General features: G+C 43.6%; 1 protein-coding gene across 4 annotated transcripts in view; it reads right to left on the bottom strand.

Moving 5' to 3' along the window:
* MAMDC2 (MAM domain containing 2) overlaps positions 1–19,030 on the bottom strand; it is a 182,428-nt gene extending 163,398 nt beyond the window's left edge. Inside the window, exons 1-2 of one of the 4 annotated variants that reach the window (XR_010136520.1) lie at positions 18,318–18,875; positions 17,858–17,971 (exon numbers count right to left, since the gene is read on the bottom strand). Coding sequence is in view for 3 of the 4 variants with exons in the window: in XM_002819853.6 (XP_002819899.3) it covers positions 17,858–17,971; positions 18,318–18,351 (148 nt within the window). In the remaining variant the exon portion in view is untranslated. Of the gene's footprint in view, positions 1–17,857; positions 17,972–18,317 lie in introns of all 4 variants that reach the window. The other 3 variants (XM_002819853.6, XM_054520031.2, XM_054520030.2) reach the window with 3 other exon arrangements.
* Positions 19,031–19,406: the final 376 nt, after the last annotated feature.

Raw genomic sequence — 19,406 nt, 5'->3', positions numbered from 1 at the left:
AAAACAGCATGGAAAAATGGGTTTAAATGGAAGCAAATTAGACCTGCTGATCTGATCTTTTTGTTTGGTATAAAGCTTTTTGTTAGCTATAAATTATGGTGATGACTTAAATATAGATTTAGTATGCTCAAACCTAAAAAACTATTCTTTTTCCTATAGCTCATCTCTTACAATCCTTCAATTAATAACTCAAAAATATTTACTGAGCTCCTATTTCCTCCCTAGCCCTGGTAGAGGGCTGGGAATGGTAGAGGAGACATAGATAAATATATAAAGAGATAGTGAGTGTGTGTGTGTGTGTGTGTGTGTGTGTGTGTGTACATATCATATGTATATATCAGTGTATCCAAGTGTATCCTTCCAAAACAACTACTCTGATTTTTTGAAATTAAAAAAATCAGAAAAGAGGAAAAATGACAAAATGAAACAGCAAGCATAGAAATTTCAAAATCTTAGACAACCAATGGCAGTTTTTAATTTAAACTTCTGTTAAGAAAACTCTCCCTATTGGGTAGACTGCTGCTAAGGCTGGTAGGGAAGCTGGACTCTGGCCATTCTTCAAGGCTTGGGCGTGACCATCACAGCTGAATCCCATTACAGCTGAATCAACATCTTCATGGTCAGATGGACAACAGGAAAGGCCAAGGGTTTTAGTCCACCTGATTCATCCATGAGTTCTGAATGGCAGCATTTCACCGGATACTTAATCATATGTTTAGCTCACAACAGCCAAACACCAATTCTACAACCTATACATTCGACAAGTTTTCAGTGCTTTTTACAGGACTGGGACTAGGGTGAGCCAACTGCAGGATCAGAAGCCATCTCTGTCTTCATTTAAAATTTTGTCATTTTGCTCATCATGGAATTTTTGCATTATTTTTGAGTTTTTAAATAGTGCATTAAAATATTATTTATCTTGATCATTTGATTTTTGGCATCATCTTAAATTTTGCACCCAAGGAGAACGCCTCATTTTCCTCACCTTAGTCCAATTCCTGGCTTGTTACATGCAGAGCATTTCACTAAGACCCTACAGGGGATGAAGAGAAGGAAGAGATATGGATGCCAACCTCTAGAGCCTAATAGGAGGGGAAAGATATGTTCTGAAAGAATACCAATACAGTGAAAGAGTGATAAGTACTTTAAAAGGGATCTGAAAATAATGACAGTGCTTTGGGAGGCAGGATAGACACCATGACAAGACTTCCTGCCCCAGCCCTGCCACTTCTAGCTGTGTGATGTCAGGCAGACATCATTTAACTACCAGAGACTTCTGCTTCCTCATTTGTGAACTAGAAGGAATGTCACTCACCTCAGAGGGTGGTTGTGTGAACCAAGGTAAAGTGTGCAAAAATTGTAGGGGCCCATGATAAATGGCAGTAATTGGTAGCTGTGGTTCTATTTAAGTGGGCCTGGGGAACACAGATCTAAACTCTTGGTTGTAATACTGGCTATCCCACACCTCCATAGAGGCAGGTATAGAAATGCAAAACACTGTGTATTTGCATAAGGATGAATGAAAATTAGGGCCAGCCACTGACATCCATTCATTGGCTTTCTTTTTCCAAACTGCTTTGGGAGCTCCACACTGAGTTCTGTGTTATTTGGGATCCTAAAAAAAAAAATCCATGATGATAAGAGAGAGTGTTTTCCATGTTACCTGGAGTTTGAGTACCATGATGGGTTCCAGGTATCAGTGGCTTATCTTAGGGGAAGGGAAGAGAATTAAGACAATTGTTTAAACAATTCATTCAACCAATTCAGCATCTGGGACTGGGAAGACCTAGCCACAGATTAGTTAAGGATTTCTCTCTCTCTCTGACACAGACAGACACACACACACACACACACCTTCTTACTCATGACTGGGCAGTGTCTTGGAATTTAGTATCTGCATGTTATATATCTTTTCTTTGCTGCAGGAATTGCTTTCTAGATTTGTCAAAAGAAGAAAATGCTATCCTGTTTCTGGGAAATAAATCTGTTTTCCCAGTGGAACACTCATTCGAACCAGCAGACAAGGACAGTTGGGGGTGCCATAACAGCAGGATGAAAGCATAACTGAAAAATTCATCTTTTCTATTCACTGCTTCTGCCGAGATACATCCCTGAGGGAAGCACATCATTTATGCAGGAAGTCTCCATGATGCTGGAGCTCATCTGGTATTTCTTTTTATTTAAAAAAGCCTGACAAGGTGTCAGCCTTCATAGATTGCTAAGGCTGAATTGCCACAGGGACTAAGATTCATTCATCCATTTGTCAAACATTCTGAGTGTCTCTGCAGTGCCAAACACTGTGTTGGGCACAGGAGAATCTGGTGACACAAGTGAGACGGATTCTTTGCTTAGAGTTTAACAGGGTTGATAAACAATAAACACAAAGCTTAGAGTTCAGCAGGGTTGATAGACAATGAACAAATAATTAAATCCACAAGAAAAATATCAGAGAGCCAATGTGCTAGTGAGAGAATTACAATCAGGTGACTGTGAGAAAGGTTGAACTTAAGGTCAATCTTAGCTCAGGAGAGAAGCTAACATTTCAACCAACGCTTGAATGAAGAGACAGAGAATGTTGTGTGAAGGTCTGAAGGAAGAGGGTTCCAGACATGCATAGGAAATGGCACTAGTGCACACCCTTACCTATTTAATTCATCAGTGAATCAAGTGTACTGAGCCTCCAGTCAAGGAAGCTCATGAATTGGGTATTTGGGTGTGGCAGTGTAGGCTTCACAAGAACATAGCCTTTGATCTCAGCCCCTTAGCCTCTAATAGATCCTAACATAGCCATCAGCCATTACACTGTCTCTGGAAAAAATGATGAAGAAATCTATTTTCAAGGATTGAGGCCAAAAAGAACTGAATGTTGTAGCAGAAGCTTTCTCTCTACCTGTACTGTATTGAAACTGTCTTTAAACTGTGGAACATGGCGTTGGTTTTGTGATAATGGCACTAGATTACCTGAATGAATGAGGAAAGAACTTGTTCTAGGCTTGGGAAAGCAAGTCATAAAGAACCAAGAGCCAGTGGGAGGAGGAAAGAGGGGAGGGGGTCATGAAAGAAGAGCTTAACAAGAAGGATAATAGAACACAGGTCATTATTCTCCTATGGCTTCCTAATGCACATGTTCATGTCCCATAGAATGAACTCTGGAAATGTTAAAACAAACTATCTAAACCCTAGTTTCTTCATCTGTAAAGAAACTGGGTTTCTTTGCCTTCCTCACTGGGTTGTAAGAACTAAATGAGAGACGCATGCTCGTATGCCATGGGTCAAGAGACATTGCCCACTACAGGATGGAAAGACAGAAGACTGATCTCACCCCTCTGCCTTTATCCCATGGTTGAAGGATTTTCCCTCTTCTCAGGCTTCTGTGGTGTTTCCTACTTCACCTCCCTACCCATTTGAGTTCATATGCCTTTTTGCATAACCCAAGCAGGCAAATATTATATTTTCATTTTTCTTTGTATAAGGATACTTCACTCATTTTCAAAACAAGCCCATCAAGATGATCAAGAAACACAGTTCTACTGGAATTTGTCCAGAGAATGTAAGTCAGTCATGGGGATCCTCTGAGTGTGAGACTCTCATAGGAGTTCTCAAGTTAATCTCATTTGGAACTTGGAACCAAGCAGAAAATTCTTGTTGTTCCAGGGCCCTGTGCCATTTCTAAAGAAAATGATGGATTTCAAATTTTCCCAAGTTAGAATTCATTTCCTTAAATACAAATTCAATTCTCTCTGTGTATGGGAGAAGCTAGGAGAACTAATGTTTTTACATGCTTCTCTTAGTCACTCACATCAGAACCCAAGCAGAAAAGTTTCTTGCCTCAAAGTGCAGCAGAAAATAAATGAATGTTGCAATTGCTGTATCCCTCACAGAAGGCAGGCAGGAGCCAGGAAATCTGTTACAAAATATAGCCCTGCTGCCTAGGATCTTGAAGACCTGCAGGCTTCTGTCTGCCTCACCTGTCTCAACCATAAAATGGGGATAAAAAAGGACCCACCCTCACCAAGCCCTTGAGAGGGTTAAACTAATTAATAATATAAAACACTGAGAACAATATATACCCAAATGAAATCACTCCATATGGGTTATCTACTTTTATAACTATTATTATTTCTATCACAAGGACCCTTTGAGGCCCCATGTCAAGAGAGGATGTAAACAGAGAGGTGGAAAAGCAGAATGGTTATGTTCTTAGTCTTCGGAGATAAACCTAGGTTAAAATCCAGGCTCCACCAATAACTCGCTCTATGACTTTGGGAATGTTAAAAAAATTCTAAATCCCAATTTCTTCATCTGTAAAGAGCATCTTCTTCATGGGGGGATTATAAGAATTAAATGAGATGATGCATGTCCTGCACTCAGCACAGTGTTTGGTGATAATTGCTCAATAACTGTTCAATAAAATAATTGTCATGATTCATATTCCTATTGAATCTTCAAGTTCAATGCCAACATGCCCACTCAGTGCTCTATAAATGCTTGCAAATGTCACTTTGGTCTTTGAGCTTATTTTTAGCAACTCAAACGAAATCTAAGGATAAAAATTTTTAAATGATTATCAAGGTATCTACTTTCAAATACTGAAATAAAACATGCCAGGCATCACCCTTAGCTCCCAGCTGAGGGTACCTGGATGGCAAGTCCTTCTGCAGCACACCTGGTGGTTTGTGATGGAAACTTAAAGGAGAATGAAATGAAATCTCAGATGGTCTCTCCCCAGGCTTTTTCCTCTGTCAATGTCTCCAAGGAAAAGTCTTTAAATCACTTGAGTCTAAAATCCGGTGCCTTTTGTGCATGACTGTGATTCACTGCACATTAGGATGGAAATAACGGCAAATATTATCTATTTTTCCAAGACCAATTAATTTTCTAAGAATTCTTAGACTACTAGGCTAATATTGTGCTCAGCAAGAGATCGCTCATAAATGTGTCCAAACTTATTTTATGACAGGAATATGCTCCCCAAAGTACAAATGACTTCCTAATAACCAGCTTGACAAATTAAAGGGGTTAATTAAAAATATAAACCATTTTGCACCCTTTTCACCTTCTAGCAGTTTTTATTGTGAGTAGCTGAGTTTGTGGAGAGACAAGAGGCTTGAGGAATATTCTGAGGCAACTGAGCTGTCTGCTTTCAGCTGTTACACACATAGGTCACCCTCATCCTCTCTCAAAAGCTGCATAATAGCGTACTTGATAGGCAAGAGGGCCACTTGGATCAAACTTGATCATGACAGAAATTAAGATATCATTGGTAATTATTGATATGTTCTTTAATAGAGGATGGTGTAAAAACCTGGGATTGATTTCTAACAGTTAGCAGAATTTTCTTTTGAATTCAATACTCTTTAAAGCAACAGTCCCCAAACTTTTTGGCACCAGGGACTGGTTTGTGGGAGAAAATTTTCCCACAAACCAGGGGGTGGGAGGATGCTTTCAGGATGATTCAACCACATTACATTTATTGTGCACTTTATTTATTATTATTCATTGCAATATATAATGTAATGATTATACAATTCACCATAATGTAGAATCAGTGGGTGCCCTGAGCCTGTTTTTCTGCAACTAGAAAGTTGCATCTAGGGGCGATGGGAGGCAGTGACAGATCATCAGGCATTAGAGTCTCATAAGGAGCATGCAACCTAGATCCCTTACATGCGCAAATTACATAGGGTTCCCCTTCCTATGAGAATCTAACACCGCTGCTGATCTGGTAGGAGGTGGAGCTCAGGAGGTAATGCAAGTGATGGAGAGTGGCTGTAAACACAGATGAAGCCTCGCTTGCCTGCCTGCTGCTCACCTCCTGCTGTGTGACTGGGCTTCTAGTAGACCGGTACCGATCTGTGGCCTGGGGGTTGGGACCCCTGCTTTAAAGCAAGTACTATAAGTCCTAGTCCACAAGCCCAAGAGAAAATGAATCACACCTCGTGCCAATACAATGCATCTTCAGATGTGTTATCCCCAACATCACTTATCTTATATTATACAATATTCAGTACAGAACCATGTATAAGTAGTTTAAATATTTTATATTGACAACATAAGTTGACAACAAAGATACTAAAGTTTAACTCACATTTTCCTCACCAGAATTTATGAAAAAGAAAAAAGATTTTTAGAAACAACAGTGGGATTTCAGATGGCTGTTGCCAATTTTCAGGATTTGTAATGGAAAACCAGTTTCTTTCCATAAAGCTTATACTTTAAAGTTGGCTAATATAGGATCAAAACATACTTCAAAAGAAAATTCTCAAACAGTCTACCCTATTATTCACTTTTAATAAAGTCAAAGAAATAGAAGAAATCTGTAGACACTTAGAAAACTTGCTGAGTTGTAGTTTTGGATTAGATTGTTTTGGTCATAAAATATTGGTAAACGAAGGAGTCAGCTCCTCACTGAAGCAAAAGCATATTAAAGTCATCTCTTTATAAGCACAGCCCCAAATAACACTTCAGCTCTCCTTGGCAGTGAGGCAAAAGTTTCTCAAATAAGGAATGGAAATTTCTTTAAGCATCTAGCAAAGTTACATATCACAGGACTGTATAGAAACATTGCCATTCTATTAAGAGTAATAGAATGAAGAAGTACCAAAATTCTTATCTAGAAGGGCAACCAGCTTGCAAAAGCACATTTATTTGTGTACTCTTTTAACTCTTTCACAGTAGGAATAGATGAACTTGAAGTTTAGGAATACTCCTTAAGACTGCCAAAGTATTTTAGGTCACGCTATAAAATTTCCCCGAAGTTCTCTTCCAAGATTATGCAGAGGACTGAGAAGAGAATCCTTCAAATGGTTCCAAGAGCAAACTCTAATCTGTTATGGAAAAGAAATTAGTAAAAACTACATTTCTCTGTCTCTACTTGATGCCTTCCAAAGGCTCACCACTGCCTGGGAGACACACTAGTTGTAGGTGGGGCCTAGAACTCAGGGAAGGAGCTGTAATGTTGGGACATCATCAACACTGATGATGGGGGCAGAGGTTCCCCACCTTCTGCAGAGAAGCGTACAACTTGCAAGTCTGACTTCCTTGGTGTTGACCTCTGGAATAACAAAAGCATCATCCAACTCCAAGTGAATTAGGACCACATGAAGTTCAAGCCAGGTGAGCTTGGCTTGATATCCCCACTCTCTCACTCTCCAACTGAGTTGCTTTGGGCATGTTATACTAATCTCTCTGTGTCTCACACTTTCTCATCTGTAAAATACTGATAATAGCCACCTTGAAGAATGTTGTGAAAGTTAAAGATGATGAAAGTAAATGTGCTTGTCAGGCACTATTAAATGCTACCTATAGATCACAGACCCGGGCTGCATAGGAAGCTACTGCATGACTATCTCATTAAGTTTCACTGTGCACTTCTCACTGGGAACTACTTCTATAACAGAAATAGAATATATTATACAGTAACATTCCCATAGACCTAAAACATTCTCCTGCAGCTTATAAAAGACTTGTTTTTGTGTTGTTTGGTTTTTTTAAAGAGACAGGGTCTCGCTAAGTTTCCAGGAGTGCTCTTGAACTCCTGGCCTCAAAGTGATAGTCCCCCAACTCAGCCTCCCAAAATGCTGGGATTACAGGGATGAGCTACTATGCCTGGCCTTGTTTTTGTTTTTCAATGAGTAAGTTCCAGGGCACATCATAATTACCACAGATTCAGCCCAAGCTCCTACCTCCCCTGTATTTACAGTAGAAATAACATTTCACACATTTGAAGTCGACACTCCAGTGCCCACAAGCCACTCAGTGGAGGGTACTTGGAATTATATGGGACAAAGGAATTCCCAGGCTCTTAGGGTTTCTGAATCATCAAAGTGGAACTTGGATCTAATCCAGAGCTAGCAAGGAAGCCCCCGTCTTTTCAATCTTCTTTCTTTGCTGGTCCCTTCCCCTTACTATAGAAACAAGCTCAAGTCCCCCCTTCCTAAAACAAAACAAAATGAAAACAAAAATAAAAACTTTCATCTCAAAGTTTGTTTGTAGGTATGGTTGAACCCCTTTCTTCTCACATCTAAACTTTTTTTGCTGAGAAGTCTTTACCAACTATTGGCATTTCCCATTTGTTCCACCCTACTGCATGGGGCCCCACTGATCACATCCTCCTTTTGAAACTCCTAACTCCTTTGCTTCTACAATCTTCCACTTTCCTAATTCTCCTCATACATGCCTGGTTCTTTCTGTTTCTTTCATGTCTCCATCTCCTTCCTATACCTAATCGTTCAATGTGAGCTCAAGGCATCTTTTCTTAGCCTCCTGCTGTTATTACTTTATCTATTCTCCTTGGGTGATATCATCTCTGCTCGTAATTTTAACCAATACCTTTCTGCTAAAGGTTCCCATACTCCTGCCCAGACTATACCTGACCTTTAGATTCTTACATCAATGCCCTGCTCGAAATCTCCACTTGGATGTGTCCCAGGCAGCTCAGAACTGATCATATCTCTTTCTACCCTAAGCATGAAGTTCCTCTTGGAACTCTCCCAACTGTTGGCACCATCAACCAAACAGCTGCCCAAACTAGAAATTTCAGAGTCACTCTTCCTCTGACTCATTACTCCTATCCATCAGTACTCAAGCCCTGCCAACTTAATCCCCTTTAAGTTGCTTTATTTACTGCTTGCCTTTCACACCTAACCCCCCTGCCCTAATTCAGGCTCTCATAATCTCTTCCTTAGATACATGGGTAGCCTCCTAATTAGCCTCCCCATTAGCAATTCTATCTCCCTCAAATTGAGCCTCCTCACAGCTACTGAATGAACAGGCAGGTCCAGCAGTGAAGTAATAAATGTCCAGTGATAAAGTCACACAAATGCCTCTTCCAGAAGTATCTTGCCTACACCTTGCATCTCTGTATTACTCTTGCCCAAATATTGCTCTCTATACTTCCTGTTGATTCTGAGAGCTAACTGATAACTTTCCAATACCTCCTTCACTGCTTGATCAAATGAAAAGCCTTGACTAGCACACAATTCCTTTTACCTTCTACCACAATTATGGGTTTTTGTTTCCTCTATTGGCCTAGGGCCGCCACAAAGGGCAGGGACCATGACTGTGAACCCTATGGACTGTGTACTCAGGTACTATGTCCTCCAACTACTAACATAGAACCTGATGGATAGTAGACACTTAGATGCTTGTTCACAGTATGAATAGTCTGCAGTAGGTTTTTCTGTAAAACATATTATTTATTCATGATGCAATGAAATTATGGTAATAATACCACTTGTTTTATTATCTTATTCTTAGCCTCAGAATCCCATAAAACACATGCAAATTTCTCACAAAGTAGAGAAAGCAAATATCCTGGAAGATCTGACTTGCAAACCTGATCCTCTGCTTTCTCCATTTGTCATAACCATATATAAGAACTTCTTCCCAGAGCAGACAAATGTCCTTATGTGCTTTTAACCATCAAGGTGGGTGCTATGGACATCTCACACCTGAGTGCCTCAGAAACACCTGCTCTCCATAGCTAGTTCAAAGTCTGGTCATCCTTTGCCAAAAAATACTTTCCAGCCCCAGAAGTGCCACTCTCAAGGTTGCATTGTGGTTGTTTGTGATGGCAGAGAGTCAAGGGACTTAGGCATCCCTGATGGGTAAATAATCTAAGAGCTTTTTGTCCATTGGCAAATTAGGGATGAAACAGGCCATGTACTGGTGAGACAAGCTGTAATACTGCTTTGCTGTTATATTTGGAAATTACAGCATAAGCCTTCAAACTGTTTGAAGTTCCATGGTAGGAAGGATTACTAAACACAACCTCTTTTACTACAGGAAAAAAATGTTAAGGATTTTTTATTTTTTTTTTCTATCAATCTCAACAATGGCTTTAGAGATTGGTTAAATTCAAAGTGTTTGTTGATGCCACATATTATCAGGCATTGTAAGGAGGATGTGATTCCTGTTCTCAGAGACATAACAGTCTGATGAGGTGACAGGGTGGGGACACTTATCAGGAGATGCCAATAAGAAGACTTACACAGTGGAAAGTGCAGAGAGCCATGGGAAGGGAGGGTTTTCATCTGGAAAAGTTATGGAATGTTTTAAGAAAAAGATGGACCTTAAAGCATAGGTGGGACCTAAACAGATGAGCATGGGACAGGAGAATAGAAAAGCAGCATTATACAGGTAAAGAGAACTTTGCAAATAGAACAAGAAGCAAGTAAGTAAAGGGCATGTTGAATGAACAGCACATTAGAGATTAATGGGAAGGAAGAGGAGAAATATAATTTGGAGCAAACTGTGAAGAGCCTTGAATGCCAAACAAGGCATTTTGCACATTAGCCTATGGGTAATTGCTAATCATCAAAAGATACTTAAGACGAGGGCATTTCTTCTTTCTTACATCTGGAGAAGCTAGGGAGTTGAAAGCCATTCCAATACACATTCCTCAACCATGGACACATATCACAATCACCTAGAGAGTCTTTTAGTGTGTGTTGTTTTTTAACGATGCCAAGTCTGGTCCCATTTCTGGACAAATAAATCAGAATCTCTTGGAGTAAGACCTGGATATAGCTTTAAAAAAAATTTGTTTTACCTGTTTTAATTTCCAGCCAGGGCTGAGAACCATTGCATAGGTGAAACTATATCTATCTATCTATCTATCTATCTATCTATCTATCTATCTATGTATCTATCTATATCTATCTATCTATCTATCTAGATAGGTAGATAGATATAGATTAAATAGATGGATATGTAATCAAACACCACAAGAACCTAGACCTGAATGCATAACTACATTTATGTGATTTAGTTGGTTAAGAAAAGCATAAGAAAAATTGAAGGAGAGTGCTGGGATAGTTGTTAGACATGAAAATCAGGGTTGACCAACAAATATACCCAAGACAAGTTTAACTACCTGCTAGCTCTACTTATTGGGATACCCATCACCTCTACTAACATAAATGGATTTCACTCAACTTGTTCAAAACCTAATATTGTTTGATAAGAGATAGAAGACTGATGCTGGAGTGATCTACAAAAGAGGTTCTGTTATTTTAAGAACCAAAAATTTTAAATGAGTATTACACCCCAAGATACAAGTTACCAAAACATGGTAACTATAGGCTAAAAGATTTGAAGATGGCAACAAAAGCATAAAGTCCTCTGACAAAAATTATTTTTTTCCTCCCCACATATTAGCTGACTTCTGCAATTATGGGAAGGGAAACATCCTAAAAATCCCCAGGTGTCTTATTAGGGATCAGGCCAGGATTTGGGTAGCCACTTCCCATTCAGCAACTCTAATTTGAGTAGGGAGGAAACCAGATGGGGTGTTGGCCTTCATAAGGAGGAGGCTGCCCAGACACAGCTTACATCCACAGAAGCCAGTAGAGGCTTAGCAGGCAGATATTACCACCCCAGGTGGGTTAAATCTCAAGTGGAGGGGTCAGGCAAGAGAACTCAAGCACCCAGACTGATTGACAGGAAGGCCAAGGGTTAGGATCTTGTCCAAGAACTTAGGAGATGAGAGGTCATAGAAGGCACCAGCACCATCACTAATGGAGCCAATTGATGCTGAGGCACTAGCAGGCTGGGGTGGGAGAATAATGAAGCAGGAAGCAAAGCATTCTTGACAACAACCAATAATTTATAGAGAAAAATGTGTCATCTGCTGGGAGAGACTACATACTAAGTATGAAACTCAGTGTTATTACTTTATATCCACACCTTGTTCAGCCACACAAAAGTGAGATGAGGCTTACCAGTGCTTAAACTAGAGCCAAATAAGAAAAATAAGGTTCTTTCTCTGGTTGGAATGAAGAGTAGATGGCATAACTATAAGCAAAAGAAAACCACACTCTCCTTAGCTCCCCAAAAGCTGTTTTGGAAAGCTGTCTGAGTTAGAAAAACTAATGTTTATTTATAAAGTTTATGATGTTGACAAAAGACACATCAAGTAATAGTAAGAATAACATCAGGTTACATGTATAAAGTGCTCACTCTGTGTTAATTGTATTAATGTATATAGTCTTCACAACAATCTCATGTGATAGGTACTTTTACTATCTCAATTTTATAGCCAAGGAAACTGAGACATAGAGAGGATAAATAACTTTCCCAAGCCCACACAGCTTGAAAGAGCAGAGCCTGGATTCTAATCCAAGTTACCCAGCTCCAGAGCTTATACTAACCACGAGGCTTAAGCCGTTCTTCATGATAAGGAACTACCTTTGAAGGGGCAGAATGAACCAGGAGCACATAGGAAAACACTTAAGGATATGTTCGTGATCTAATACATTCATTCAACAGGTTCTTTCATTCAACAAATACATATCCAGCACCTGCTATGTGCCAGGCCCTTTTCTACATGCTGAAGATTGCAGACAGGTGGGATCCCTATGCATCTGAAAAGTGAATACATGTTACATGGTATGGCATAAAATGTAGTGTTTTGTGGCTTTGGTTGGCCCCAAACACTGCATCTTTGGAATCTGAGTTCTTCCACATGTCTGAAATATAATTAGCTCTCTGATGAAGAGTTTCCAACACAACGAAGTTTCAGAGTTTAGAACCCAGAGTGGAGACAGGGATGTTTCCTCCAATGTTGGAGGAAAAAGAACTGGTGGAGAGCCAAGGAGCTGAGGCCCTGTCCAAGGGCTGCCTGACTTGGTCTGTGTATGAGGAGGCAGCACTGGATGACCTCCAAGGCCCAGCTCTAGGATCTGGGTTCCCAGGAAGCAAGGCAGAAGCAAGGCTGCCCTCAGGCACAGCACAGCACAGCCATGCTCAACCTGAGAGCAGTCACAGCCAGGGCAGCAGCGGGAAACGGCATGTGATACTGCAAGTGTAACTAGGTCACATTTCTGGGGTCGACCATCTCTCCCAGAGGGTGTCAAGGAACATCCCTGACTTGTGCCGATTTCCAGCCCCCATACAATGTGGGGATTGTACTTCTGCTTAGAGAGCTCTAAGAACAACCTGCAGACATAATGCAGGACCAAGTAGCCCCATGCAGATGAGCACAACTCGTCCCTGGCCTTATGAACTTTGTGATGCCAGGGTGGGATGCTGAATCAGCCCTCCAAAATCAGGAAAGGAGCTGTAGTCTGCAGGAAGAAGACTGGCTCTCCTCTCCCAGGAACCTGGGATCCTTGCCAGATTTGTGGCTCTAGCTGAGCCTCAAGAAATAGCAGGCAGGATTCATCACTGTTAATAATAACTGGCACATGACTGAGTGCAGAACTGAAACGCAGATGGCTAAGGAGCTGAAAGTGTCCTTAAAAGAGAAGGGACAAGTTTGGGTGAAGGAAAGGGTATGAGAGAGACAAACACACATGCGTTTACACGTGATTTCGGGACATTCTACCGTGTCCCCACCCCACCCGTTTGTGATGCCCAGCCCTGTAGCCCACCTGCCTGCCTCCGATGCTATCACTCACTCCCGGGTACAAAAGCCATCCAGCCTTTCTCTGTATTAGGTGATTTCTCAAATGCTGACTCCTACCGTGGAAAAACAATGTAGGGCTTCTCTACAACAAGTGCTTTCAATTTCTCTTTTTACCTCCTCTTCACCTGAGACATTTCTGCAGCTGCCTTCTTCTTCCAGGTAGCTGAGTGTTCCAACTCCTAATTAAGGGACAACACCTAGACTTGGCTTTACCCTGCCTCAGCTCCTCGAGTGGCTTCCTCACAGAGTTCAGTTAAAGGTGCTAAGCCACAATGTCCAAAAATGAGAATGAAGCCAAAATCCACTCAATGGTTCTTTTGAATTGTGCCTGTTTGGATGTGAGGCCAATTGCATGGTCTCCAAGAATCCTCAGGGCAAAGGACCTCTGTCCCCACAGCTGGCATCAGGAAAATGGAATAAGCAGCCCCGATTTCAGCTGAGGACCACTGCTCAAAGGGGTTCCCAGATCCTCTGAGCTGTGAATAAAGATGATTTTTTATAGGATAAATGAATGGAGAAAGATTTTCACAGGATAGAACAGATCCCTGGCTGGGCACGGTGGCTCATGCCTGAAATCCCAGTACTTTGGGAGGCCGAAGCGGGTGGATCACTCAAGGTCAGGAGTTCAAGACCAGCCTGGCCAACATGGTGAAACCCCAACTCTACTAAAAATACAAAAATTAGCCTGAGATGGTAGCACATGCCTCCTGAGTAGGTGGGACTACAGGTGCATGCCCCAGCTACTCCAGAGGCTGAGGCAGGAGAATCGCTTGAACCTGAGAGGCGAAGTTTGCAGTGCCCCGAGGTCATGCCATTGGACTTCAGCCTGGGCAACAGAGTGAGACTCCTTCTCAAAAAGACAAAACAAAAAACAAACAAAAACAGACCCCTTCTTTGCTGGATTCAATTCAAACTGAAGATTTAGAAGTGAGTTCAAATTTGAAGTCTGACATAGTATCACTTCCCTTGACAAGTTAGGGAAAATTAAAATATTCTACAAAAAGAATAGAGGGAGATCAAGAAAGCAGGACAACCATGGGCAAAATGAGAAAGTAGACAAAACTGGGTTTCAGTGCCCGATCCCCTGTACTGGTGCACCTGGCGTTCCCTGGGGGAACCTGCCATTGGGATAAATAACCGAGGCCAACACAATGCCTGGTCAAAACTTACCTATTCTGTGTCCAGTGGAGATAAAGCATATTTTAAAGTGGCCATGAAATAGAGACACTGGAACTGTAATCAGGGACATCTAGGGACTTAATACTGTAAATCAAAGGCATGAACCTCAGATACTATTTCAGGCAGCAAAGGGGATATTTAGAGACAAGGAGACTTTTCCAACTACCTCCAGATTTGATTCTCCTGTGATGAAATCCCAATTTGCAGATTTGTGTCCCAACTTACCTTCCTTCTCTGGCCTTTTGCATTGTTCTCTCCACAATAAATTAACCTACTGACCATGGACATATAAGAAGTGCATCTGGCACATATGTTTATTGCAGCACTATTTACAATAGCAAACACTTTAACCCAAATGCCCATCAATGATAGACTGGATAAAGAAAATGTAGCACATACACACCATGGAATACTATGCAGCAATACCAAAGAGTGAGTTTATGTTCTTTGCAGGAACATGGATGAAGCTGGAAGCCATCATTCTCAGCAAACTAACACAGGAACAGAAAACCAAACACCTCATGTTCTCACTCATAAGTGGGAGTTGAACAATGAGAACACATGGACACAGGGAGGGGAACTTCACACACCAGGGCCTGTTGGGGGTGGGGCGCAAGGAGAGGGAGAGTATTAGGACAAATACCTAAAGCATGCGAGGCTTAAAACCTAGATGACGGGTTGATAGGTGCAGCAAACCACCATGTCACATTTATACCTGTGTAACAAACCTGCACATTCTGCACATGTATCCCAGAACTTAAAGAAAAAAAAAAAAGAAGTGCATCTGGGCAAAAGTCTCTGAAACCCACTACTTTCCATGGTGGATCTAGTACATGAAGGTGAATGGAACCATGGAACCAGTTTCAAAGGGTTTCTGCAGGAAGAAGTGCATTTGCAGAGAAGCTCGTGAACAGCTTGCCAAATTTCAGCCTGGAAGAATTTTATTATCTTTAATTTACCAACCTAGAAATGGGCTTATAAGGGAAATTCTTAGTGATGTCTTCTTAGCAGGCAACCACAGCAACTGCCACACACCTACCTCACTGCCCTGGAGCCTGGAGTACACTGTTACGTCCAAGTTCTGGCCTTTGAAAAACTGAAGCTGGAACAACTGGAGCCTAACCCGCCTGCTGTACCCTGGAGTGCTCAGAGAATGAATTAACTTCCCCCAGTCAACCCAGTAGTCCCAGTCCTGAGCCAGAAAGCAGTGGCTGTTAGAAAGAATGCAGAAAGCAAAGCCACAGTGCCTTCATTATACTATTAAACTGTAATCACCTTTTTCTATAAGCATCTTCCTGTTTTCCCTGAAGGGGGACGGTTTAACTGCTGTCCCGGGGCAGAGGTGCCAACTCAGCAGAGAGACTTCCTGTGGGTCTGGGAGGCAGTTGTGTTCAGCACGCTGTGGCATGCCCACTGACCAGAGGCAGGCTGTGAGGGGGCCCCCATCCTGACAGAGGGCCGGAGGCAGGAACTCAGAGACTAACTTAGGATCCTGGCTTAAGGAATGATGTTGATTTCCTTTTCTCAGGGCCAGCACTAGGATGAGGCAAGCCAAGTGCTTAGGGAACAAGACTTAAGGAGCTGTTCACTCTTGGGTCCTGCAAGTAGCTCCTTCACCCTAGTGCCAGACCTACTCAGAGCCAACAACAGCACAGGTTGTGTGTGTGTGTGCACGGACTGTGGAAGTCGGCAGTTCTCAAAGTGTAGTCCCGAGACCAGCATCATCAGCATCACCTGGGAACTTGTTAGAAATTCTCAGGCCCCCTGAATCAGACACTCAGGGAGTGGGGCCCAGCAATCTGTGTCTTACAAGCCCACCAGGTGATTCTGATGCAGCTGACGTTTGAGAAGCCCCGTGCTGGAGGAGAGTGCTCTCCAAAGCCAGTCTCGTGGCATTTCTAAGGCCATCTCCCACAATGCTTCCATACAGCCAGTATAGGGAAAGAGTGAGTGGCGAGATTACAGAGACTTTCCTAAAGCTATCAGCAAGATAGGAATCCCTCGAATAATAAATCAGGAATTGCTTTTTCCCAGCCATTCCCTAAGTAAACTGTAGTAGTCAAGACTTGGCAATTGTTGGATAAAGATGGAGATTACTACTGAACCAGTTCCTTCCTGTTTCTTCCTAACTAGACACTCAAGAGTTAGCCACTCAGTGACACTGTGATATGGACTAGCCATTTGAATATTCTATGGCTGAGATTCCTTCCTCTGTAAAACGGGTCCAACATCACCTACCTGTGAGGGTCAGAGAAGCTAATGTATGCAGAACCCTGAGTAAAAGCCTGGAGCAGAGTGAGCTGTGGTGACAGTTCATACATCTAACCAGGGGTTCTGGGCTCCATCCTCCCCTAGGGACAGGTGGGAGGATCTGGGGCCTGAGGACAACTGAGTGGGGAAGGAGGGGAGCTGGTTTCATCTAGGGTACCATGTTTTTTAAAGAAGGCTATTTTCCAATCCAAATAGTCTGTGGGCATCAGGCTTCACTGGTGGTCACAAAAGAGAGAGAGAAAGGAAAGGAGAAGGGACACCCAGTGCTGCCTGCCATCGGGTACTGAGAACCACACTTTAAAAAAAAAAAAACAACTATATAAAGCCAAGATGACACTTCAGAAGACCCCACATTTAAACTTTGTCCTTGGGACCCAAACAGTATAGAGTAGTAAGACAATGACCACCAGTGAGACAGGGACCCCAGGCGTTTGGCAGTGTACATGGTTTCTTTTGTCCAGGGCAGGATTATAAACAGGAGCGTGAGGATGAAATCATGCAGCAAAAAACACTGTCAGGATCAAGGCAGACTTGATGTCTTAGCACCGAGGTCCCATCAAAGAATTGTGGAACCATTTCTGCAAAGCTGAAGGAGAACTAGTCCCATCCAACTTTTCCCAACTCACAGACATGTCTCCTGAGGACCAGAAAGGTTGCTGGCCTGCAGAGGCACACAGATGGTGTACCTGCAGAGGCCCAGAGCGGGGAACAATCATTAGCTGTGCTCCGTTTCTCCCTTCCATTAAGGAATGCTGGGGTGAGACGCACATTTTAAGCTTCTACCCATAGGCCAGGTAAACAAAGGGCGGCCTCCCGCCCGCCCCGTGCCTGCCCCGGCCATCCCTTGCAGCACAGCTGAGGGCTTGAAGGAGGATCCATGACTCACACTTTTCTTGCCGCGGAGAATTAACTCCAAGATAACATTACCCATGTGGGAAAAAAAGCAAGCCATCAAGGAAGAAAGTTCACCTCGCGCCCCTCTCCACCGAGCCTCCTTACCTTCCTCATTTAAAATCCACGGCAGAGAGGCCAACACGGAGTCAAAGCCGCAAGTGCTCTCTTCAAAGGCACAGGACCCAGCGGGCAGGTCGAGGGCACCGGCGAGCTGCAGGGCTGCGGACACAAAGCGAGTTTCAGTTCGAGCTCCACCCAGGAGCGTTTGCACCAACTCGGGGAGCCCCAGGGGGACTACCTGGTGAAAGTGGGGGAAAGACGAGCGGGAGGGGGTGGGAGAGGGATGCAGTACCTGCCCCCCAGCATCCCCGGGCGCCTCCACTGAGCGACCCCACGCCCACCCCCACCCCAGGCTTGGCCAGGGGAGGGAGTTAGCGGCTGCGGAGGATCAGAAGGCGCCCTCGGATGGCCCAGCCCAGCACGATGAGCCGGACCTCCGGGGGCAGCAGGAGCGGGGGCGAGTCGTCAGAGCGCCCCCGGGGTTGTCCCGGGGTCCAGGCCTTACCTTGCAACGCCAGGAGGACGCCCCTTAACAGCATGGTCGCGTTTCAGGGAGGATGACTAGGAAGGGGTGCAAGTTGCCAGCCCGCTGGGACAGGCTGCTCCTAGTGAAAGGGATCGTGGGAGGCGGGGGCGCCGGGGACCCGGGGAGGGAGAAGTCGAGAGGCAAAGCTTGCGCTCTGAGCTGCCCAACTTTGCAGAGCGGCTCCCGGAGCCTAGCGGTACGCTGGAAGGTGCCCGAATGGAGAGTGCCAGCGCCCCGGCGCTGAGCAACAGCCTCAGGTCAGACCGCGGCCCAGCTGGTCCTGGGCGACGATGGGGCTGGACAGGGAGGAGACAACTGCACACTTTGAAAGGCCAGCCACGACTGGCTGGGATAGGAGAGGTCGGCCCGCAGTGCCTTCGCTCAGGATTTTAAAGCTTGGGACCAGAGCCCTTGCAGACACTTGGAAGGGGCAGGCCTTCCAGGAGTCCCTCCGCTGGGTTGGGACCGGAGGCGCCCGCCCCGCCCAGCCACGGTGGGAACTCGCTTATTTCTGGGGACAGCTTCCCTGCATCTGGCATGTCAGTCCCGCAGGGCTGGCCCTAATTTTAACTTCTTCTCCCCAGAATGAAAGAGGGTGGAATTCTCCAAGGACAGCCTGGAGGAAAATTTGGAAACGGTTGGGTGGAATAAGCTTTATATCTAAGGAGTTTCAGCGTTTACGGTCCAGCAATGCTAACCCTGGAATACCACCCCCACTTTTTTTAGCCGGTGGAATGTCTGGCATGCCTGGTGCTCAGCATTCCCTCCGTCCGGTGAAATGGGGGCATTCCTTCTCTCCAAAGAGCCATGATAGATTGATTAATGGGAGGCTTTAAACTGGGAGGGGGTTGTTGGGGAGGTAGTTACTTCTGAGGAAGCTGTTTGCTTTGGGCACTAAGTGGGTCTCCAACAATATTCTCTTCTTGTAAAGAGTTCTTCTTCCTCCCCTCCCCTTCCTCCTCCTTTCTCCCATTTATAATTTTGTGCAGGCAATTTTGTGAGGAGGGCAGTGGTTTTAAAACCTGAGGGTGCATCAGAATCTGCTGAAGGGCCTCACCCTCCGTTTCC

The sequence above is a fragment of the Pongo abelii genome, chromosome 13 (genome assembly GCF_028885655.2).
Source record: "Pongo abelii isolate AG06213 chromosome 13, NHGRI_mPonAbe1-v2.0_pri, whole genome shotgun sequence".
In the NCBI taxonomy this organism is placed as follows: domain Eukaryota; kingdom Metazoa; phylum Chordata; class Mammalia; order Primates; family Hominidae; genus Pongo; species Pongo abelii.
This window is presented reverse-complemented; position numbering and strand designations above follow the sequence as displayed.